This window comes from Copidosoma floridanum, unplaced genomic scaffold (assembly GCF_036245765.1).
Source record: "Copidosoma floridanum isolate Cflo_tuat_1 unplaced genomic scaffold, Cflo_Japanese_pri ptg000021l, whole genome shotgun sequence".
Classification (NCBI taxonomy): Eukaryota; Metazoa; Arthropoda; class Insecta; order Hymenoptera; family Encyrtidae; genus Copidosoma; species Copidosoma floridanum.
Window position 1 is genome coordinate 13,906,500 of NW_028321898.1, and position 26,053 is coordinate 13,932,552.

The 26,053-nt window shown below is 34.2% G+C and overlaps 1 protein-coding gene across 3 annotated transcripts in view; it reads left to right on the top strand.

The window, feature by feature from the left end:
- Positions 1 to 26,053, top strand: part of LOC106638546 (protein pangolin, isoforms A/H/I/S) — a 288,519-nt gene that overhangs the window by 217,680 nt on the left and 44,786 nt on the right. For all 3 annotated transcript variants that reach the window (XM_089594552.1, XM_089594553.1, XM_014351793.2), the window contains exons 5-7: positions 12,026 to 12,116; positions 17,332 to 17,427; positions 22,529 to 22,666. In XM_089594552.1, coding sequence (XP_089450678.1) covers positions 12,026 to 12,116; positions 17,332 to 17,427; positions 22,529 to 22,666 — 325 coding nt within the window. The remainder of the gene's footprint in view (positions 1 to 12,025; positions 12,117 to 17,331; positions 17,428 to 22,528; positions 22,667 to 26,053) is intronic.

Sequence of the window (26,053 nt, forward strand, 5' to 3'; positions counted from 1 at the left end):
CAAATAGTACCCGTGGCAGCCACTGGCGACACCATACCCCTGTTTCTATAAAACTCCGTGTTAAAGTGACAGCCAGTGCCAGCCTTCCCCTTCATTTTCATGCACGGAGTCTGATTCGAAAACCGGAGGAAGGAGGTTCAATTCCCGGTTAGAGTTAGATATTTTTTAAAATTAAAATATTTTGAAAATTCATCTATATCCATAATCTTAAAAAAAAGGTTCATAACTTTAAACTATTTCGTTATTTTCTGTTAGTTACATCTATATATATATATATATATATATATATTCCCTGCTCATGAATAATATAAATATATACATATATTTTCTCTTTCTTAAACATAAACCTTATTTCTGAACAAAGTAAAAATTACAACGCTGAATAGCAAATTTTAATGTAATCTGGTTTTACTGTGTAGCATAGTAATTTTTGTAATACGGCGAGTATGTCTAAGCTTTCCTATAAAAAATAGTAATTTTTATTATAGGTGTAACACTTTTTCTAACATCAATTTTCTCAGTGTTGTTTGTTTAGTGTCGAAGCAGAAAAAACTAAAGTGATTTGTGAAGTGACGTGAGTACATCGTAATTGACTATTAATGACCGTTCCGTAAAGTCATGTGATCATGTTACTCACAGAGTTTCATTTGTTGTCAGTAAACTATATATTGCACTACAAACTTCGACTTATTTTTAATAAAATAAATGTAAAGAAGACCCTCACGATAAATTTAATTATGTCTACGTTTGACAACCCTACTACGATGAAACACTGAGAATTATGTTGTCGACCGTGCACTGTATTAGCAAAAGTCCGGAAATTACGCTTTTTTTTCTCACCATGAGATCTTCGATCGATTTCTGTTACCCCACCAACTACTCGCACGAAGCGAATACTGGTGTTGACATGCAACTGGTGTGGCAAACCGTTCAGTTGAAGGCCGGGGTTAGCAAAGAAATAATTGTAGGGGGTTGAAACTAGGGACACAAGTTCGAGCATGCCTGTTTTATACTTATTGAACACACGTAAGTGGACTGATATTGAAAAGCCACGTATTTATCTCGGCTGTTAGGGATGTATATTTAACCGCCAAGTATGATCGTCAATGAAACGGTCTCCAGCTGTCCCGATATTGCTACAGGGTTACAGTTGAACCAGGGCTCGGGAGTATTTGTAAAATAAGTGATCTAGAACGACAATAAATTGGCTGAGGTGGATATAGGAGTGGGGGAAGGGCTGTTATTGGCTTTATCAGGTATTGCCACGTAAGACCACTAACTGTCGTATGTTCTCGTCATCGCGTGACACATTACAAAGCCAATTACTTTCTCTATCGATGCATACACAGACCCTGTTTTCAGGGCACAGTTAAAAGGAGAATATTACTTTAAAGGTCTAGGTACTACTACTAGTATTTACTAAGAAATTTTTTGCAAAAGTGAAACAAATTCCTTGCATAGTTGTTCTTCTCTTTTGAATTTTTATTAACAATAAGCAAACCAGATTTTTAATTAAAGTATCTTTTTACTTTGTTGATTTACACAACAGCAATAACCTTTTTTTTATTCTCGTGCAAGTTTCTTAATTTTTGCCTGCTAAGTAACTGTCGTTGTGGGTAGGGTAAAAATTTAGAAATTTTTGTAAAAGTTAAGGAAATTAAGGAAATGTGTCGATGCATTTCTTATAGATAAGTCGATGAATACAATGCTGGTCATAGGTATTTGTATTCTATCTGGATCAATATCTCTAGATATTTGAGCTCAAAGATGTAAATGTGAGCATGTTCTACTTGGGATTAACAAGAAAAACGAAATATTTTATTTAACATTGAAGTAAACTCAATTTTCGCGGCAGAATGATATGTATGCTTTAAAGATGAAGTTTTTGTCTTTAATATGCTGTGTTAAAAAAGGGTAAATCATAAGTATGAGCTATGTAAATAAAACAAAACATCCACGGTTTTTAGTATTTATTGACTATTAATGATATTAATATATTTGAAAAAAGATACACGAACTACTTCTTATAATTATTTATTTTCTATTATTATTGTAAGTTGAAACTGTTTATTGACTTCTTTGGTGGTATGGAAGAATTAACGAAACAATTTTCAGTCATTATGTTTTTCATGTTAGTAGTATTTTAAGTATAATTTTAATAAAACGTTAACATATTACTTACTTTTAGGGGAAAAATTGAAAAGGTGGGAGGTTTGTGAAGAGCAGAGGGATTTGACCTTAGTTTAAGGGTTAAATTAACGGAGAAATACATCGAATTTTCTTTTTTTTTTGTGAGGGGGATATATAGAGTGGTAGGAAGTCTGTGAGGAATTCCTTACACGTATAACTATAATTAGTAGCCACGGTAGAACAGTGGTAGAGGCTGTAGTTCTTGTAGCTCGGGGGCTTGGTAACACATGCTCACGAGTTCGAGACTCAGCCTTCACTCACTTGGCTCGCACCTCTGAGAAAATTATTATTTCTTAAGTGCGTATTACCAACTGTGGGCAAATGGTTCGGAAGCCATGTAAAATAAGGTCCCTTTTGCTGTGTAAGTGATTGATGTCACAATTAAATCTGAGGCGGTTTTTTACTATGCCAATGACAATAGCATGTAAATGCATAGTAACACAGCATTGCAGAGCCTATAGGGCATAGTTCTCAAAAAATGGCTGTAAAATATTTAAAAAAAAAAAAAATAAACATATAACTATAAGTAATAGAGAGATACATTATATAATACGTTTCTATTAGGGATGTTGGTCGCTTACCTCCATCCACTCCCCTAAACCTCCTCCGCAGCTCCCTACCAGCCCCCTTTGAAGGCTACCCCTTAGCTCCTTCTCTGCCTATAAAGTTTTTGCACCATTATTTGTCCGGTTTTCAATCTTCTTTACGGTGGCAGAAATTTATACGTATATTTTTTTAACATACAAAAACAAAAAGTTTACTTTCTTTATCGTTTTTTATTTGCATCACAACTTTTTTCATGCCTACACAAGTGGTCCAATCTCAGACAATTTTTTTTTATCTGAATACTCAAGATAACTTTTCATTTGTCGTTAAAACGTTAATCGTTTAAACAATTTGTTACATAAATTAGGTACAGTTATATTTTTTTTCAATGCTGTGTTCTTTGTTGCATTAGACGTAATTTTTGAAACCAGATTTACTAATTTCGTATATTTTTATGCATACAATCATTTTTTATGTACTTTTCCGCGTCCTATTAATTTTTCGGACGTTGCAAGTTTCAAATCACATTTTGAATGCATAACAATATACTAGTGTATAATATAGTTATTTATATAAAGCAGACATACAAACTCTCCACAAAACATTTACTATCCCTCCACCACTATCCCCACCTTACTAAAACGGAAAAAAATTCGATGTTCTTATTCGTTACACTAACCCAATAAAATTATAGTCACAACCTATAATCGACCATTCCCTCCTTCCACACAATTTTTTTTGTCCTTAATAGGCCCTCCACACTACGCCACATAAACTTTTTACCTAAGTTATATGTAACAATTTATTAATCTATTATAAAAATACATTAAAAATAGATATTTAAATTTTTGTATGACTTTATTATTGGTATAAAATATCTATTTATGATGACGAATAATTTTCCAATTCAATTTTGAGTCGAAAATCATAAGTTTGAAGAAATTTCAAACTATTCGCTAGAATGAAAAAAAAAACCTACCCTGGGGTATAGATTGAACACACAAACTCCTTTTTTTTAGTCTTCTAGACAGATGCTATACCACTTGAGCTACCAAAGACTCGTGCACTTACAGACACTATAGATTCTGATAAAATTTCATTCTTGATTTTGAACTGTTTTTCAACCATTGCTCGGATAATGAAGATAAGAAAGCTAAAGTTTAAAAATATTGGAAATAATATAAATATATTCTTGGACAATGTAAATAGAATCTAAAACTCAAATATCATATTTCTGACACGTATTTAAAAGGAATCCAAAAGTTTCTAAGCAATTTTTATTGTTGTGACTTTATGAACGAACGTTCTTAATAGCTTAGTTTTGACACTTTAAATATTTTTTATGTTATAGAATAATGAATTCTTTATAAAACATTTTTTTGTTTGAATTATCAACTTTTTTGTTAGTAATGACTTGTTTTAAGATCAGAAAAACAATCTTTTAACGAAATTTTTCTTAGTTTTAAATGCTTACAGTTTTAACAAATGGTCCTTTTCATTTTTTATAACGTGAGAAAGTGCAAATCAACGGCCTTTTAGGGACAGTAACTATGTTATGGTGAAAGGAACGCACGGTAATTTCCAGTATCATTATATTTTTTGAATCTTTCTTACAGTTAAGTATAAGACCAAATCTGCATGAATTTCAAACAAAAATTTTTTTAATTAGAACTACGTGTTAATACACTACTTGCGGTGCTCTACTCAGTGAATTTCGGGTGAAGCCGAGATAGGAGGCTGCTAGTATTTACTTTTTAAGGATCAGAAATTCAATCAAATTTTACTTTTGCGTTCCTATGTTTAAAAGTACGGGACAATTAAAATGTCTTAAAAAAACACCTTCAAGGAAATTTCTTGAACGTAGCATATGCTTAGTACAACTATAAAATCTAAGAATCACTGTTAACGCAATACAAGAAAATATTTAAATGAAAAAACTAGAAACTGCCCCATTTATCAAGCAAAACTTACAAGAGAGACATTTACGGCGTCACATAAAAACATATCATAAAACACATTCAGAAGAGAATAAAATTTGTTTGAAATATGGTAGTTTGAGCGAAAAATTTATTAAGAAGTCATCAACATATTTCTCAGAAAAGTAAATAAAAAAATGTATAGCTTAATACTGGACAGTTAAAATATATTGAGATAGTTTTATAAAAGCTTCTGTAACTTTTCGCATAATACAGATAAATCTATTTTATACCAAAAGTATGATTCAAATACGTAATTGTGTAACTGTCTTATAACTCACTGGTTTTCAAAAGCATTAAAATTAACTAATCAAACATTGTTCCATCATTTTGTCGAAGATAGTTATGAAATTCATAAATATAAGGTAAAAAACTGTTAATAAGGTTTTACAAAATTCACGAATATTATTTTTATCCGTCCAGTTAATAAAAGAAGTTGTTCATTAAACTTGTTAATGTCAGAGGACTATCTTTAGGGGGTTGATTGCAGTTTTTTTAAGGAGGTGGAGGTTCACTGTTATATAAGGAAATTCATAAAAAATATTCCATTTTTGTCCCCCGTTTTAATAAAAAAATTTTTTTTAAGGCACACCTTCCATATAGGGCTCATTTTACTCGTAATGCCATGTACTATGAAGAAAAAACTTTGAACACGAGGTTTAGTGAGGGTGACACCCTTTTTCCTCGATTTACGTATTAAAATTATATCTATATATGTGATAACTATATATATGACTTTAACATGTCAAACGCGAAAAAAGGGTTGTATATTCTATCGTTATTAGCATAATGAAAAACCGCCTCAGATTTAATTGTGACATCAATCACTTACACAGCAAAGGGGAACCCTTATTTTACATGGCTTCCAATTCATCGAACCATGGTTGGAATACGCACATGAGGAAGTAGATTCTCAGAGGTGCAAGCCAAGTGAGTAGAGGCCGGGTCTCAAACTCGTGAGCATGTGTTAGTAAGCCCCCCAAGTTACAAGAACTGCAGCCTAAACCACTAGGCTACTGTGGCTGGTGAAAAAAAAAAATAATGATGCTGAAACTGCAGTGCGTTCCTTACACCATAAAATAATTGTTGGCCTTAAAGAGCCGTTGATTCGCACTTTCTCACGTTATAATAAATGAAATAGACTATTCATTAAAAATGTAAAGATTTAAAACTAACAAAAAATATACAATTAAAAAATTTTTTTTCTCTTATCTCACAACTTTAAACCAGATCAACAAAGTCCTGAAATTTAATCTCTTCATTTTTTTAGCGTTTCAATGAATACAAATACATACTATTCTACCTATTTAAGAATCCAGAAAATTTAAGTGGTTACTGTCAAGGTTTGAATGGAAAGCTGATCTCTCACGTAATGGATTCTTTATTTGTCGATTTTGACGCTGCTGCTTCAATCTTGATAAATGTTCTGCATACAGTTTCTTGATGCCTACAATTGTATACATTTAAAGCACTGGAAGTTTTCCTTTCAATTAGCTTTCTTGCGACTATAGGCATGGTTACAACTTTCGTGAGCCCTAAGGGCTTCAATCAATTTTGTGAATTTGTGATATATTTGTTGGCAAGGTAGTTCGACGTTCGATGATCCTAAAAAGAACTTTCTTGACTGAAGTTTCCAGCAAACGTGACTGCCTCTATACCTCAGGATGAGATTCTCTGGCCTGCTGTTGTACCACCAGACTGATCAGATGGAAAACTACAACGTCTGAAGCATTGGAGCTAGTTGTAGAGTTCTTTCCCAACGTCTCCTGGTGTTACGTTGAAGACCTTGATGCCTAAGGCATCTTCTTTTTTTGTAGAGCTCAGTCATTTTTACGACCCAAGGTGGAGATTGGTTGGTGTTGCTTGCCTACTGAAGACTTTCCCGTTTACTTAAATTTACTTTTCCTTTATAGCTTCACCGTATGGTTCACGCAGACCTCGGAAAGTATCAGCGATTGCTGGTTAAATGCTAAGAGTTTAATGCAGGGTTGTCGATAATCAGGGTATCCAGCTTTGCGATAAAATATTCCTGTCGTGACGTCTGTCCGTGAATGACTGACTTGGTTTAACAGTGGCTCGCTTTATATTTTTTTAGTCAACGAATCGTTGGCAGAAACGGCAGTAAATATGTATTTATTGGCAAGGTAGATTAACGTTAGGTGGCCCTAAAAAGAACCCATGAGATTAATGGTTAAGTAGGGAACGTAAATTCTTATGATGGCCCTAAAACGGCCAGTGGTGATACTTCGAGTCTTTTCTTATTATTATTTTCGATGATAAAGAGCTGGCTGCGGGTAGCTTGACTCAGAGTCTTTGCGCATGGTAACCGTGCTGAAGAAAGGTACGCCACTGGCCGAAGAATATCTCATCTTCGGGCCATTTTCCTGATAACCAACCGTTCACCGTTGGTCGGGAAAGTGATCCTGGAGATACCTACTCTTTAAGTATGCCGTTGGGATGAACCACTGAAAAGGAGGCTGATGAAATTTCCAGCTGATAAGGCTGCACGATTTCCTCAGGGTTGTTTTCCCTGGCTTGCTGATGTTGCAAAATCTGCTCTAGTAAAACCAGGTTGGTTAGAAGAATGACCACGTAATTCCTAATTGTTAAATCAGATTGTGCTCTAACTAGACGTCTCGTGGTATTACACCGGAGATGTTGGCGTTCAGACCAACACTTTTTATTAGAACGGCACTCGTTAATCCTGGTGGTTTGGGATGGAGTTTGACGTAAGTCGCTTGTCCATAAGAAAAGAGTGTCGTCCGTAGCCGGACGACTCACTGCACGACTTACAACTCTATTTTTGATGCACTGCGCGAACGATTATGGTATTTGGCAATTTGCTCAAGGAGATTATAACCAGACCCACTCACTTCTGTTGTAGGCAGCTTCAATTTTACTTCTACGCTACCTAGCGGATCCTATAGAACCTCTTTTTGGCTACTTTTATTAAAAACTTCAGTTATAATTCAGAAATAATTATTAGGGTGTTTAAAAACATAGATAAGCAAAAACGCAAGTTCATGTGCTTGGTGAGGAAGGGACATATTATATTCAGTACATTGGTAAATAAGTTGGTATTATTTTTTGATAACCTAGTTTTTGCAAGTATGTTCGCTTATACCTAATGAAGAAAACTTCATATTAAGTATTCACTGCATTTTTATTTGTTTACATTTTTTTAATCTTAAATTTATGAAAATTCCTCATACTGCTTTTGCTTGATAAAGCACCATTGTGATGAGCCCGCTTAATTGTTTGAAATTGTTTATAATACTGTAAATGCTCGTCAGTGATTGCTAGGGTAATTTAATTGTAAGTTGGTCGATCTAGTATATGCTAATGAAATTTTGATTTATATTTGTAGTATTTTCTTGGTTTTGATAATTATTTTATGATACTACTGTAATAAAAATTAAAATTCATTTCCTATTCAAATATTACTGTTATAACAACATTTGCAAATATATTATTTTTAATTTCTATAGTTTTAACGTGTTAAATATGTTAATTAAAAAAAAGTAAAATTTATTTCATAGTTTTATTTTTAGTCTGTATTCCAAAACCATAACAATTCAGAACATACAGTGATGGCGCTTTCAAAAGTCAAGCATTTGTAAATCTTACTAATATATAAAGCAAAGTCGCTAAAACCGTTGTAATCGCTAACCGCGAAAACTACTGAACCGATTTTGCTGAAATTTTGCACACTGATTCATGATACTTCCTAGATGGTTTTAGTATAGTTTTTATTATAAAAAATTTAATAACAATAGCAAAAAATAAGCTCAAAGTTTTGCAAAAATACGCCAGCTTTTCACTTTAGTTCAGTAAAATCCGCTAGGTGGCGTCGACATAAAATCGAGGCTACCTGCAACAGAATTAAATAAGTGTGGTTATAATAAGCCGGAGCGTCTCGATATCCATGCAGTCGTACTCTGGCAGTTCCACGAACTGTCCAAGGCATGCTCAAGATAGTCTTGCAGCTGGGTATCCCGGTTACAGACGACACTCTTCTGTAAGGGGGAAGGGACCTAGGTGTCCATTCACCGTAAATCTCGACGAGTGCGATCAAAATAAAATTAATTCCAACCGATGACGTCTCTGGCATAATACCAGGAGACATATCCACCCAGAGCACAATCTGCACCAATTCAGAGTTGTGTGGCACTGTGGCAGTCCCACCATCCCACCTGGTGCAGATAGAGAATTTTTTACTTCATATGTAAGCCAGGGAAAATAGCTCTGAGGGGCACGGGCAGCCACAACGGCTACCATCTTGGTCGTCGCGTCCCCAACGCGCTTACCCACATGTTCCCGTCTAACGATGAGCGGTTGGTTATCCAGGAAACGACCTGAAGACGAGATATTCTTTGGTCAGTGGCGTACCTCCCTCCATCACATTCTCTGTACATCGAGACTCCCAGGGTAAGAATCAAGCAACCCGTAGCCAGCTCTTCATCATCAGGAATAATAATAAAGAATAGCCTGGGAGTTTCACCACTGGCGCTTTTTAGGGCCATTACAAGTATTTACATTCCCTACTTAACCATAAATTTCATCGGTTCTTTTTAGGATCCACCTAAGTGTAAACTACCTTGCCAACAAATACATTTTTACTACCATTTCCGGAAGCGATTCGTCGACTAAAAGACTATATTAACTAAGACGGGCACTATTAAACCAAGTCAGCCATTCACTAGCAGACGTCACCTGCGGAGTTGTTCTTCGCAAGGCTGGGAAACCCGGTGACCGACGACCCTATACTACCCTCTCGACTCTAAGCATTCAACCAGGAATCACTGATCCCCTCCAAGGTCTGCGCTGGGAAAACCTATAACAGCTATCAAGGAAAAAAAATTTGAGCCAACGGGACAGCCTCCACTGGACAAGTATCACTAACCAATCTCCTCATCTAAGATCACCAAAACAACTGAATCTGCAAATAAAAAAGGTGCTTTAGACACCAACGTCTTCGACGTTATACCGGGAGACGTTGGGAAAGAGCACTACAACTAGCCCCAAAGCTTCGGACTTTGTAATTTTACTCCCGATCAGTCTGGGTCTTCAACAGCAAGTCAGAGAAGATCACCCTGAGGTATCCAGGCAGTCTTAATTGCTGTTAACTGCAGTCAAGAAAGAGTTAACTTAAGAAGCTCACCGGTCTTTTTTAGGGCCATCGGACGTCGAACTACCTTGCCAACAAATATATTAGAACTTAAAAAAGTTGAGAGAAAACAGCTTTTAAGGGTCACAAAAATTTTAAGCATGCCAAAACTCGCAAGAGGGTGAATTGGAAGAAAAACTCCAAGTGTATCTAATAAATACAATTTCACTTAGGCGTCAAGAAACTGACGCAGAAAATTAATCGAGATTGAAACAGCAGCTTCAAAATCGACAACTAAAGAGTCAATTACGTGAGAGATCAGCTTTTTATTGTACCCTCACAGCAATCTCTGAAATCTTTAAAGATCCTACTTCAGATTTTTTAATGAGTAGAAAATGTATTTGTGTTTTTGTGGCAATAAAAATGTAGGGTTTAAGGTCCAGGACTTTGTTGCTCTGGTAATAAAGTTGTGAGATATGTGAAAAAAATTTTTTTTTCATACATATTTTTGGGGGGTTTAAAATCTTAACAGTTTTAAAAAATAGCCCTTTTCGTGAATTACACGGGAGAAACTGTAAATCAACGGCTTCTCATGGCCACCGATTATTTTATGGCATAAAGAACGCACGGTACTTTTCAGCATTATCATTTTTTTGAATTTTTACACCTTATTATTTAACGAAATAAACTATATGGATTTCGAAAAAATATGTTTTTAATAAGAAGATTTTTGTTTTGAGATGTATCAGGAATATATGTGTAAAATTTCTAACTGAAAATGTTTCACATTACATGTCAACACACTACGATGTTCCATTTCGTAAGTCTCGGGCGAAGCCGAGACGGGGGGCTGCTAGTATTACGATAAACATAACCGTAATAAATCTTTTTAACATGTTAATGCAGCTATTAAAATTGTTATTTCAATAGTTGTAATAAATGATTATGTAACACATGTATTAAACAGCTTAAATAAAGTGTTGTTCATACTGTTTGTCAGATGTCTAACTAATAGAGAAGATAGATTGAGAATAAAATCTATTTTTTGTCAGTCTTGTAAAATCGTAAAAATATGTCGAGTATGACTTATAGAGATTTAGACAAGATAAATTTATTTACAGTTAATGTTTGATTAAGTGGATAAATAGAATTGTATGAGTATTAAAGCTCTTAGAAAAATCATGTAAATTCTAAGTTAAGGGGGCTTGGGCGTTTGGTGTCGTATCTATTGAGGGGCCCCTGTGGGGTATTTGTCATACAAATAATCCTTTGTAATATTTTTTTTATAATCATTTTGATTATACACATGTGTTAACAAAATAGCAATAATACGCGGAAAAGTCATTGGGAAAATCGATATTAAAAAATTTATTAGTTTTCCCGAGGTACCTTGTGTAAAGATGACGGCCCTGCCACGACAAAGCTGACAGCACTGTACTCTCTTGCTCTCATCTGCTATTATATACCTATACTTGTGTTAGACTCAAATTTTCATGCTTGTATGTTTATGAATGTACAGCGCATGCGTACTTAAAGTAGCTGAACAAAACAATTCTCATGTTCGATGTTTTCCTCGCTATTTTCTCAAAATTTAACGTGTTGATCCTATTCTTTTTTTTAAATAATAGATTCTTTATACTTTCGAGTACATGTACCAATTTAATGTGTGGGCCCACAGCTTTTTATTGCGGTAAGGTAGTCTATTGAATTTCGGGTTCCGTTAGGTTGCGTGTTAAAATGACGAATTTTCACAAGCGATTTTCTCGAAAATAAATGTGTTGACCTACCTATTTTGTTTTCCTAAAAAAATCTAGCAAACTTTATCTATATAATCTCTGAATTTCAGACCTAGCCAGCATTTAATTCAAAATCGCCCAAGCCTCCTTAAGTGCATTTCAAATGTTGTGTTATGATAAATCATTTATTTACTGATTGAAATACATTTAATTTATTTGTTTAGTTTTTTGGTTAGTTTTGAGGGGGGTGGTGATCCTTGTTGAACAAAGCCCCACTAGTAAATATATAGGGCTTCTATTTTGACAATCTACTGCGTACTTGCTATATACTTCTTGGGAGCTAAAATATTTTATTATATAATGTTATATAATAAAATATTTTACCAGTACAGAAGTAACTTTTGGTGTAGTGGCATTAAGAAAGAAACAGACGTTATTCAGCCATTCAAGCTAGCTATTTTTTATTTCAGGTCTGACAAGAACGCCGATGTACCCGTTCTCTGCGGGCCAATACCCCTATCCTATGCTCAGTCCAGAAATGACGCAAGTCGCCGCTTCCTGGTAAGTACGAATGGATTCAGCTCTATATACTTACTAATATATTAGTATAGGAATGCACTTATATATTAAATCTTGCGTATGATTTCGATCGTCTAGTATATGTACATCACCGCCACCTATATTGATGATTAGGTATGAAAACAGGTCGTACACAAAACGATACGACAGTGTATAATTAGTGTAATAAAATAGAAAAGCATTTTTTCTTATAGTAAATAATATGTGAATGGTTTTAAAGTATGTATTAAAAATTTTATGTCATTGTCTGGGCTACACCTTTTTACAGAGTATTAAGGTACTCAAGTAAAACAGTAACAAACTATCAATGCATTAATCTTACATATAAAAACGTCGGTGATAAAAATTGCTTTTGTAATATTTCTTTCTAATTATAATAGTTAACGAATTAGAAATCAGTTGGAATTACCTGCTCTTAAAGTCGCGACATATTGAGAGTGCAGCTTTGTTTTAGAATGACCAAGGCGTATTTTGAGACTGTTAACTTGCTGTGGCAACCAAATGGTAAGAATTGTCTCAGTCGTGAAAGAGTTTATGAGTAATAAAAACAATTTAAAATCAAATGAAGAAATAAGAGGATAATAGTTATTAAAAATATACAAGTTATCTTAATAAAGTCAAACGATGTAGGACTAGGCATTCCTTACACAACTGAAAAACGTAAGATAAACGTCTGTAATTTCGTCTCTTTCGTGTGCAGAAAACAGTTTTTTGCCGTTTTCGTATCTAGTTTGCATTAAATCTGTAAAGCGTTAGTATAGGGCAAAAAGTTTTACTTTACTGTCATATACAACTATGTCTTTGAACGCTAAAGTATAGAATATATGTAAAGAACTTGTCGTGAAAACGTGGTTAGTTGGTAGCCTTTGGTTAGAGTAACTGCGCCTAACATGTTACATTTTATGACATAGAAACTACTGAAAATATCTAGCTCTCAAACGTGCGAAGCCTTTTTCCACAACTTTAAGTAGTTCACCTTTCCAATACTAAAAGTTTCATATTCACACTTTGCAGTGTAAGTACAGCCATCTCATGCATTATTCGAGGTGAGACGCGACTACTAGCGCCGAAGAGTCTGTACAAAAACAAAGGAAGAGGCCAAAGTTAAAATTGAAACCTGTCATATTTGACTTGTTAAAAAGAAAGAGTGCCAATTTAGCGACATTTTATAATGTGAAAAAGCGTCATGCAGCAATAACACGTACTAAAACCTGTCCTACGAGTATTATCTCAAATAGTACAAATCTAACTACATGGAAGGTGAAAGAAATCAACTGATTTATAAAAACTCAGATTTTGTGTAAATTCAGGTATGTAAAACTACTCAGCACGTGTTTTGCCTTAAATTTTGAAAGGAAGCCGAGTTGAAGTCTGAATCTGACAGATTATTTGAAATTTATATTTTGCTAGAGTGTATCGTGAGTTTCACAATGCATTTAGTTAACTAAGTTAGCACCGTGCATTTAATATACCTTTGTACAATTTTTCTTTCAGCCACGTGTTTTGTCAGATTTTAGTAACCTGTATGTGTAAAAATACAAAACGCACAGTGCTGACTCTGCTATCCCAATTGAAACTCATTCTTAAAATTCACGATGCACTCCCACAAAATAGAACTATTTCATACTCAGTTTTAGTTCTCAAATTTTTTTCCTGTAAAAATTAGAGGCAAAAACGTGCTTAATAATTATATTTAGCTTAATTGACACACTATCCCCACTGTATTTATAGATCAGCTGATTGTTTCACTTTTCATATAGTCCAACTCGTGTCATGATCCACAAGACTACGAAATCTGTACTAGCAAGGTTAAATTAAAAAGTAACTTTTCAATAAATAACCTTTTTCTGTAAGGGCACTTACTGAGAAGGGGATCTATTTAAGTAATTCATATCTGCATCCCAGGAATAAATTTTTTTGATGATTCCTATAAAGTGATGAGTGGCGTTGGATCACATTATTAATAGATGGTATAGAAAATATCACTTTGTATTATCAAAGAATATGAAGTACAAGAAGATCAAAAATCAAATGCTTTAAAATTAAATTCGTACGTAATTCTTTTTCTGTCTTATACAATGCAGATGTATTGTAAGTATTGCATTCAAACTTTAGATCAAAGTACGTATCTTTATATTTGACCGGCTAAGCCTCTTCAATTTTCGAATTGTCATATTAAACATTATTCCTAGTAGTTATCTCGTTTTTCTAACAGGTGTATCAAAAATTTTTGAAGTTATTGTTGAGAGCATATATTTGCGATGCAGTATTCAGAAGAGCTTGTGCATAAGCATCTAGTATTACGATTTAATTTTTGGGAAAACATATGGATAGTCTCTCTTATATGTTAATACGTTGTAATGGACATAAAAAAAAGATTAGGATTTTGTTATAAACATCTGCTGAAACCTTTTCTTACTTAAATCTTCTTAAAAAAAATTAAGTAACTTTTAAGTATCTTGATTTTCCTGAGTCTACTTGACCCCCCTTTCCCCCCTTGTACAGTCTCATATTGAAATTAATAACACTTATTAGCTTTTTCAGGAAACTAACGTGCTTTTAATGTGGTCTTTGTTGGTGGAGACAATGGAAGTCAATGAAATTACGATGATATGCACTACTTTAATACATTTAGTCGTTTGTTTGACTGTCGCACATGTCAAAGCACTGGATACCTACATCGTTATTTACGAGATCTTACGAATTCCATTCTTTTTTACACGCTTTTCAAGAACATTTGATTTCCTTAGAGCATTTGATTTTCATTTACTATCATTGAATTTTTACAGTTAATTGCAAGAAAAATGATCACACATGTTTATTTTGTCTCGTCAATTTGATTATTATAAAACACGTTTGTTTCTATGAGATACAAATAAATTGTGTTAATGAAATACTACCATACCGTTGTTCCAAGATTTTAACCGTCCTTTGTGCTGCGATATGTAGTAAAGCTCGTTCTACTTAACTTCTTTATCCATACAAACGTTTTATTGTAATAGTATTTAACTTTACCAATTCTCTTTATGATTGTTACAAAGAATTAAACGACTAAATTCATTAGACTTAAAAGATTGTCACTAGCAAAAACTTCCTACAACTTTGTCAAAACTATCTCGGCCACATTAGCACCTGTACATAGATAACAAAGCATGTAATTAACAGAACTAACTTTGCAAGCACAGCATCAGCTAGCAACCTTTGACATTATTGTAAGTATGGGCTTCGAGCGCAATCTTGAAACAGCACCTCCGTCTTTTTTCTTAAGAACGATGGTTTTGAAAAAAAAAAGGACAGTGATAAATTTTATTGGGTGTGTTGACATTAACTATATGTATATATAAAATCTATAGGTAAAAGAAACTTATTTTCATCCAACATATATAACTTAACCACTTATTCTAGAAGGTAACAGAACCACTGTTTTTCTAATGTATCCAAATAGCAAGAGCTACACGAGTATATAAAGCAGACTTTTATTGCAATACAGAAACTTTCTTACTAGCAGATTCTGGCGAATATAAATATAGATAAAATCACATTAAAACACATCGATAAAGATGAATAAGTTTTATTTTATTTTAAAAATATTTTTACATTGAAACCTTACTTCTTGATTATTTCCGTACTGGCAGAATTCATTTGGATTTAGGGCTTTGCACGTGACCATTTAAAATTTCTTGTTAAAGGTATGTTAGTTCTTAGAATTTTAGCTATTTTTTTTGTATCAGGTAAATGTTCTCTTTAAAGAGGAGTAAAATCGAAGAGAAAAAGTTGATAAAATAAATATGGTACAGTTACGCAAATCTAGAGTAAGACTTTCTTAAGAAACAATTATTTTAAATATCAATTTTGTGAGATCGAAGTAGTAATTGAAGTGATATATTAGTCTGCGTTGTTACAATTATCTATATCATTTTAAGAGTTGGTACGTTATTTTACGAAGCTAAGATCTTAAAGTATTTGTTATGATATCTAAAATTAAAAAATTGTTGATACAGTTATTAGTTTCAAGAAAGGATCTCAATAATAGATAGCAAGAAAATATATTTTTCTTATTTTTGAAATGATAGAAAATGCGGGAAAAGTTATTTTGTTCGGTTGTACATTAAAATTGAACAATGAAATAGAAAAATATTTGTAAATGTGAATCAAAACGAATGAAAAAATAATTAAAGCATGCAAAGTGCATCTAATCCAATTACTATGACTAAATTATTAAGTACAGATTGTGTTACATATATTTTTCACTTTCAGCTTAGTACTGTTTCAAGAATACCCACTTTTTTTTTCAACAATATACATACATGTTATACTTAAAATATTGAATCCCTACACTGAGAAAAGGTTTTGTTAGTAATTAACTTCATATGTTAATTATTAACTTACGTTTAATATGTATCCCGCGTGATGCTATCTGACGTGGCGCAGGTTCAACGTAAATATGGCATGTTAAATATTAACATGCCATCTGTGTCAGTTAAAATTAAAAAAATTATATGGAATGTATAAGCTTATTTTCTGATAACATACTTGCACGTTGACAATAAATAAATTCTTCTTTCAGTGTACGATGCACGATAGTTCAGGAAAGTTGAGTCATCATAAATAAATATATAATTTTTTCTGGAATATACAATGCTTTTTTCCGAAAAATTTAGTTCATGACTGTCAGTAGTGGTGCCACTTAAGATGTGCTTATAGTCTGTACAGAGGAGCAGAAGGTGGAAAAGGAAAAGAGGCGATTGTCCGGTAGTCATCCTCTTAGTTCCGGTCTATTAGACCGTGTATAAGCACTCGAGCAGACTCACTTAAGAGCTAACTGGCTAGTCAGTCCACCTACCCTTCCTTACACTCCCTATCTCGCTTACTCACTCAAGGCTATCGGTCAGCCCTCCTAGTGGACACTGGTTATTTGTTTTCTGTCTGCGCTCATCCCAAATAAAGATTTTTCATGGCTCATTAGATCCACTTTTCTTAGTTTGATACTCTTCTTACTCTGCGTAAATAAAGTGGTAAGCGAACGAGCGTGATAGAGAAGTGAGGAGAAGAAATACGTAGAAGATGTTATTTTGAACTTATAAGTGTAACAACTATACATAGTGCATAGAACGAATATTGCTGAATCAAAGCTAAATTTTTTATGTAGTGCCTCATGGGCTTTGGCGAATACTTATCAAGTCATTTTAATTTACAGGCACACGCCAAGTATGTACCCGATCTCTCCAGCGAGCGCTGGATTCCGCAGTCCCTACCCCACGAGTTTACCCATCAGTAGTTCAAGTTTACCCAGGTAAGTCCAAATTATTTTTATTGTAAACCACGAGCCAATGGCCTCATTTCACTGACATGGCTTTTTGTTCATATATAATATTAGATACAGAATTTTTTATTCAATCTTTACAAGTATATTTCAATTAAACGGACAAGATTAATAGTTCTCTTCAAAACTGAATGAATCCAGCGTTTAATGGATTTAATAAATTGTAAGAATGTGAATAAAAATGTGGAATCATCGTTTAACAATACAAGTTTTCGTTATAAATTTTTTTTGTTACAAAATGTTTTCGACCTATATATCTTCAAAAATAATTGTTAGAAAACTCTTTTCATTGACAGTGGTAATAATAAAAAGATCCGATGTAAGTTTGTCTAATCACAATTCATTTGTTTATAGCTTTCGTTCATTCACTTATGCACGCACCAATGAATTATTTAATGTTATAAAGCGTAATAATGATTCACTTGATAAGTGTTTTTTTTATGCTAGGAGATGGAAGTTTTTATTTGTCCAGTATGTGGTAATGGCAACGGAAAAAATGTACCTTCTTTTTCGATCGTCCATTACGTTAAATAAAAAATATTGCAGCACAAACCATAGCTTTTTAAAAAAAAATGGCAAAACAGTAAAAATTACTTCTGGCACCAAAACTCATTTGTAATTTTTCGTTAAGAATTCTGTCAATCTACTTGTTAGCTAATGTTGAATCGACTAATTGAGCAACTAATCAAGGTTCCAGATCGTACTCAAATTATCTGCAACAAAAATTGTTTTTTTGTTAATAATGATTTGTTTTCAGCACATTACATATTATATCAAGAATAATAAATAAATGTGGGTGAACTTTTTTCAACCACTAGCGTAATTATTGCCACGAAATTTCTACGATTAACGGAATACTTTTGTAACCTCAAGTCGTTTCTTAATATATACATTCACATGTACCTCAGGATGCCGAGTTTTATAATGTTCTCCTATAGGCTGAAAGAATCATCCGAAAGAATTCTATAAAACTTATAAAAGCACATACAAAATTTAGCTGGTGAAATTAAAGCATTTAATATAATTTACAAAAAATAAAACCTTTAAGAATATTAGATAATATGCCAAAAAATGGTAAAAATGTCAACAATAGACTTTTTTCTTCCTGAATAAAAACAAAAGATATGAATAAAAACAGGCGAAAAAAGAATACGTGTATCCAAGACAGAAAAAAGAAGTTGTGTTAAGACGAAATTGGTGGAGCCGTTCTTTCGCAAGCTGCAAAAAACCGCGTTTTTGCTGTTTTTTTTTTTAAATTCATAACACCTGTTCCTGTAACGAGTAAAGGTTAAAATTTTCACAGAATATTGGTTTAGAAACTTCATCTATATTTAAGAACCGTAACTATATTTGCACAAGTTAGATTTTAGAATACAATTTTTTTCAGTTCTTACATACCATCGCTTTTTTAAAAAAGATAATTTTTTTCAAAATGACCCTGAGAAAGTTGTTAGCCAAAGCCTACGTATTGTAATGTTTTTGATAGATTTTGATTTTTGAATAGTTGAACTAACATCTACTAACTTTGAATATACTTCCAAGCGAGTGAGAAAATACACTGATTTTTCAATAACATTTAGGTCACTTACAAAAAACTAAAGGGGAACAAAAATTCAGTAATTGGTAGTTCAACAAAAATCGATACCTGTCAAAAATATGGTGATACTTTGGCTAACAACTTTTTTAGAGCTGTTTAACAAAAGGGTTCTCTCTTTGATAAAGTGACAATTGCTAAACCTAAGAAAAAATTTGGCTCTAGAATTTGAGCATCATACTGTTATATAAAGAGAAAGCGTTTGTTTATGTGTTCTCCAAATCTCAAAAGGTATTGAACCAATTGATTCCCAATTTTAACAGAAGATTAATTACAAGTTCTAATGTATCATATACTACTACAATTAGCAGTTACTTTGATGAAAAAAGTTTTTGTGCTACTTACAAAAAACTAATTGCAAAACAGCTTGGCAAGGGATTTTTACCTTTTAACTGCTGGAGGGCCAGTAGTTATGTTTTTCAATGTTAGTTAACGTCAAGTGAGCCACACCTGGGTATTATTTGATCTTATAACTCTATCCTAAGCTGTACCCAGGATAAATAATTTTGTGTAAATACAGGAAAAAATTTCTCATTTATTGAGTTGGTCCAATGCCCCAATTCTTGGTCACTGTAGAAAAAACTTGTCCCTATATTCGAAACTTTAAGTTCCAATAACTGTCCAGTCATATAAATTGTACACAATTAATATTGGCCACTCGATCGGAAATCGTACCTTGGCTGTAACGGGGGCCTAGCTAGTAGTGCATTATGCCTAGCTAGGCCCCCATTACAGCCACGGTACGATTTCCGATCGGGCAGTTATTAGGACGCACCAAAAGTGAGGTTACGTTGAAGATGTCCTAAAGCCTGGCCAGCCGATGAAAGTCACTTTCTAGAAACACTTTTTTTTTTAACTTTTGGATTAAAATATCATCAAGATAACTTTTAACAATGAAGCGTATGCAATTTCTAAGCGCGAATAAGTATTGAAAAAAATATTTTTCACAGCTGCAGAAATTTATGCGAAACCTTGAATTGTAATTGTATCCAGGTTTTGTGACCAACTTTTTATTGGCCAAGCATTGGTGCACTTACCTTGATATCAGTGTAGTGAGTTTGATTGTCTGTTCGCAAAAGATTTTAAAATATAACCGATCCAGTCCTTTCACAATTTGATAGAAGATTAACAGCAATATTTAAATGTTTGCAATGGTTCATACAAATATTTACCATGAACAGTTATTTTTCTGCATATATCCAAAATTAAATGTTATTTATAGAGTAATTAAAAATCACAACTTACAATCAGTTGACATAGCCGAAGTATCATTATGTATATTCACTGTTGGTAATGCTTTTTCTTGTACTAGCCTACGGAAACGCACTTTTTCTACTTTAAACGTCATTGATATCGCGATCAAAAAGTGATTATAAGTTTCCAACAGTCACTTAGTTTCCAAATTTATTCACTGACCTCACACCTAAAGATTAAATCTCTATAGACTGCTTTATTTGACCGTATCTTTTACTTTTGGTCAAGTGTCTATGAGAAGTTAATAAACTAGGAGGATACCCTGTTGTTGCGGTCCAATAAAAACCAATAAAATTTTACAATGGGATTTTTCTATTAGTTTCTTATCGGTATTTGCACCCGTAAATCCAAATAAAATCCGAAATGGTTAAAAATAGATTTTCTATATCATTTATTATAACTAGGACATGATTGAACAGAAATAAATTGACAAATTTATGTCATACCATCCGGATGGTAACATCAAAACGGGGGGATTAGAGTATTTTATATGTAAATTGAAAGAAAAGTTAGTTATTAATTTTTATTAGAATTTTGTAAAAAATACTTTAGTCCCCCCGTTTTGGTGTTACCATCCGGATGGTATGACAAAAATTTGTCAATTTATTTTTGTTCAATCATGTCCTAGTTATAATAAATGATATAGAAAATCTATTTTTGACCATTTCGGATTTTATTTGGATTTACGGGTGCAAATACCGATAACAAACCAATAGAAAAATCCTATGGTAAAATCAATGAATTTTTTATTTGTTTTTATTGGACGGCAACAATAGGGTAAGGTTACGAGATCTTAGTATGATGCAGAACAATGCATGTCATACACTTGAAGAGTAGTATTAATACGTGCTCTCTCAAAAATTCTCTAGAGTTTTTTTTCTATGCTTTGGGTTTAGTTTTGATGCTAATAGATTGTGATCTATGTGTGTTCTTTAACATTCCCATGGTAATTTGAATTCTTCGATGAACGTTACGAATCGTATATTGTATATCAAATTATAAAATTTTAACATAAATAAAAAAAAAATTTTTCAAACATTCAAAAACAGAAAGAGGGTGATGTGATGAAAGATACTTTGTTGTGCAAAATTGTGTGTTGAAATTATTTAAAATGTATTGGAGTGTTGCAAAAAGATATTATACTTTGATATAAAGAAGAACAAATATTTTAAACAACATTTTATAGAAAGTGGGAAAATTGCTCGGAAGTTGCTAATGGGTAATAAAAAAAACTGTCAAAATTTCTAACTTTAATAAAATCGTAGTTATAATACTGCTACATGAACGTTTCGTAAAATTTTACCAGTAGCTTGAACCAATTGAACAGCTTGAAATCTTCTTATTGTAAATCGAATGCCAAAAAAAATTGACATCTTGAGACGTTGTTTCAGATGAAACCAAGTTTATGTTTTGACAAGCCCGGATGATTAGTAATAAGAAGCTAAGTGCTGAGATAACTGTTGTTATTACAATACATAAAATGTTGTTTTTTTGACAACAAAATTTTTTATGACATTTTTACCATTTTTATCAGTAGATTTTCTGATACTTTCAGAGGTATCATTTTTGGGGAATCAATTTCAAAAACCTTCATATCAATGATAACATTTTTTCTTTGCCAATAAAGATATATCAACAAAAAACGTCGTTCTATTCTATTACCGCACTCAGAGTAATCCTGTTGTGCAGGACTATTCCACAAAAAAGCATGAATTTAATTATCTATTACAAGAATTTCGTTTATGCAAGAATTGTGATCAGACTTACTTACATTAATTTTCAGTTGTAAATTACTACACATGTCATGGAGGAAAATTGTTGCTACAACTTACAACAAATGAGAATGGTAGTTTTTTATAAACCGTGGATTTTGACCCTAACTAGCATTTGTTTTCTTACTTAGCAGTGTCAATTTAGAGCTATAGATGTTACAAATACAGTTAAGAGTTCACCAACCCTTTTCACCTTAATTACTTATTTTAAGCGGTAAATCGTCAATGAATTTTTACATATCTAACAACTAATACCTCTTCCCAAAGCAGAGGCTTTTTTTGAAGAATTAAAAAATGTTAGCTCCAGCCTACATTTATCAAAATTGACATTTAGTAAAACACAAATAATTAGTATTGACATTAGTAATGGAAAAAAAGTAAGAACAAATTAGAATAACAACTGTAATTATATGAATAAATAAAATAATAATAATATATTGGTATGTTGCAGTGATCTCTACCGGTTTTCACCCACAAGCCTTATGCCTCCTCACCCTGGTTTGAGTCCCCACGCACACGCACTAGCATCACACGCTCTGGTCTCCTCCGCTCCCAAGGCGGATCACTCTACCTTGGATCACAATCACAGGTGAGACAAGACTCGATAAAAGAGAAAGAGAACAATCAACGGCCTTATACACACACACGCACATACACACACCTCCTCGTTTATACTCGAGGAATCATCCTTCCTTAGCTCATCATCTTTTATTTTATAGCTTACATTCTTCATATTTCATTCTCTCTGCTCCTTGCCAAGGTACCACTTTGCCCTCTCACCACTTTGTTTTCTTTTCTCTTCTATTTCTCCTTTACCTACATGCTTATCTCGCGCTGGCTTTGCCCTGTGGACTCAAATCACACATGTCACGATGTTATATTAAATGCTTGTGTCTTTGCTGACCTTGTAGCTCACTCTTACTCTCACATACTTATCCTCTCTCTTTCTCCAATTTTCTTGTTCATCCTCCTTAGGCTTCACTAATGCCGTAATAATTCCCTCGATATTGTTTGAATTGGTCCCCTAGTTCACCTGCTGATAATGAGATCGTAGCATTTTTATTTCATACCTCCATATAGGCTAACTAGAATCTGAAAACTTAAGAAATTATGAATTATGAATGAAAATATTGAAAACAATCGAATCTTTAGTGATCACAAATTCACTAGACACATTAGTTGATGTAAGAATGCTCCTGATACCTATAACTTAGATAAAATTATGAAGAAAGTATACTGAATGGACGTATATGAAAAGTCTTGTTTAAATGTTTTATTTACATCGTAATTTATGTTAATGGCAATTCGAAAATTGTAGACATATTTAAATGCTTTCACGTATTCACGCTTTTTTCATGATGAATGCTACCTTCAATATTCATGCATCATTCGTAAAAACTTGCATGATACGAATAAACACTGAGCAAATATAGATTGTCGTTATTTCGTAATTAAAAAGTTTATTTTAAACAACAAATAAAGACAAAATATTGGGTTTGAGTACAGGGTGTACATGAATTATTGTCAACCTTGAAAAATAAATTGCAATGTAACATTCAACAGCTTTTTATCCTTAAATAATTTTGATAGTTTTCAGAGATACATTTCTCGATTTGTTGATGACAAACAATAATCATTCATGATTAATTATTAAAAAATAGTTTGACTGTTTTCACGCAGAGATACTCAACATGTATTTACGTTGTCTTTCTCAGAAATGACTTTTAATTACACAAAAATCGAGCTAATGGTTGAGCTGTAGTCCTTTTCTCTGATATCAACCAAATCCTCACTAACCACATTATTATGAACAAAATCTCTGAGACAACAATGATAAGTAGTAGACAACTAAGATGAAAGAGACAGAGGATGGATAACAGAGCAGCAATGGGCCTCAGCATGATTACAAACATCATCCGTCGGTAAGCCATGGGTGTCAGATGTCTTGCAACCCCTGGGTCAATCAGGTGAGCGGCTGGGATCACCCCATTCTGTCCCTCTGAAGAACGGTAAAAGAGAAAACTACCCGGTTAGCGGTGTGCAAGCCAACCCTCCACCGGTAGGAGCAAGCAGTTTAGGGATGCGTCTACCGACCGCAGGATCACGCATAATTCAACGGTGGCTGTAGGAGTACAGTTTCAAGGCCAACCACTCGAGGGTAGCACGTGGCTCGTCCGATGCTTAAAAGACATACGTCTCGTGGATACTCCAAGCCAAGCCATCGGATAGAGACAAATGGTGAGACAGACCTCGGGCGTTGAGACAAAAGTCGCAGGGGCCTCGCACGCTCTGTGGAGCATCAACGACCCCATAACTTTGACTATTCGGTGTGATCGAATAGTAGAAGGCGTCTGCGCCGGTGCCTGTTCACCATTTACCTCTCCCTTTGACTATCCTCTACTCTGTCTGTCGACAGTTATTGATCATTACTCCTTCCAAACCGATCCCCAATTTGCATTAGCCTCTGCAAACTTTGAGACCGTACGATTTTTTATTCAGTTAAAGGCTGTCATTAACTTCTCCAGCCGGGTTCAGTGCGTATAGCCAACGAATGTAGAAGCGTCTATGTTCGTTGGTGTAACTTATCATCGGAAACAGTACATCTTAGAGAAAGCCTATCTATTCACCTCGAGGGAATCCAGCAGCTGGACACCACCAGTACCTGCTGCACATAACCAGCACCACGTGATTAGTAAAAAAACGGCAGCTTACTACCTAGTGATGCATCGGGGAAAATCCATCCAATGATGACTACGATTAAAAGGCAATGGGAAAAACTAGGGCTGCAACTGCAGCTGCTGCTGTTTCAGACACTCAGCCGCGGGAAGGCAGGCGGGCGCTATGAATCGCAATGATTTGTCCGTTGTTGCCCACTACCGTGGGATAATCAGTCGAAACATTGTACTGCGCACTGTTACCGTATACGTATGGATAATTGTATTCAATATTGGGTATGCAGCTGTGGCATAACACCCTTGGCTCGAGGGCAATGAATCACCACTCATGCACCACAGACCTGAGGTGGATGCAATCTTAATGGATTCTTACCTAGACAATCAGCTGGATGTGGGTGTACAGCATAGTAAGCACATTACTTTAAAAACAAGCCATAATCATCAGGGACACCCAAGTATCATTCAGCACCAAGAAGGACTTTTACGTCTAGAAGTGAAGCGTGAAGCCTCAGGAGGTACACTTCCGTGTACTAGCCATAATACTTGTCTGTGAGACAGAAAATGAGATGTCATAGGGAAGAGTAAGAGAAAAAGACAGAGATAACAGATAGAGAAATATATACATATATGTTATATATCTTCAGATACATGTATATAAATGTATGTAGACAGAGGACAACACTATATAATGAGCTCAGCCCGCTTCGGATGATACTCGCCATCAAATAAAGGACAAATCGGGGAGATGATATTATTGAGCCAGTCCTGTCTAGTCAAATCAAGGATTAAGGTGAAGTGCCACATCCCAAAACAGTGTAAAGGTGCGGTGTGAATGACGGGACTCTATACTCACGGTGGTGATGGAGCCCGAGTGCTACGAACCATTAAATCTAGTCATAAAGAAGGTTGATGTGAGCGCCGAATCCGAGACAGTAGCCATTAGCAGCATAGGCAGTGTAAACCGAGTGAGCACAAATCCAGAAAAAAAGTCTTTGGAGCAGGACAGCATCAGCATCACAGAGTTGGAGTCGAAAACTGAGGACAACATGACCATACTTCTGCAGGACTCCATAAAGTGCGTTGGCGAGTCGGGATCGCCTGTTGCAGATCAAAAGTTTCTCACTGCTCTCTACATGAGCAGTTTGATGCAAATGTCAAATGCGTCGTCGATCCTACAAAGGAATCCTGTGTCCTCCTCGCTGACTCCTTACAACGCGCAGCAAAACTTTATGCAGTTGCTTGCCATGGTAGAAGCTAGGCACAGAATGTGGCAACAACTCAGCTGGCCTGTACCTCCGAAT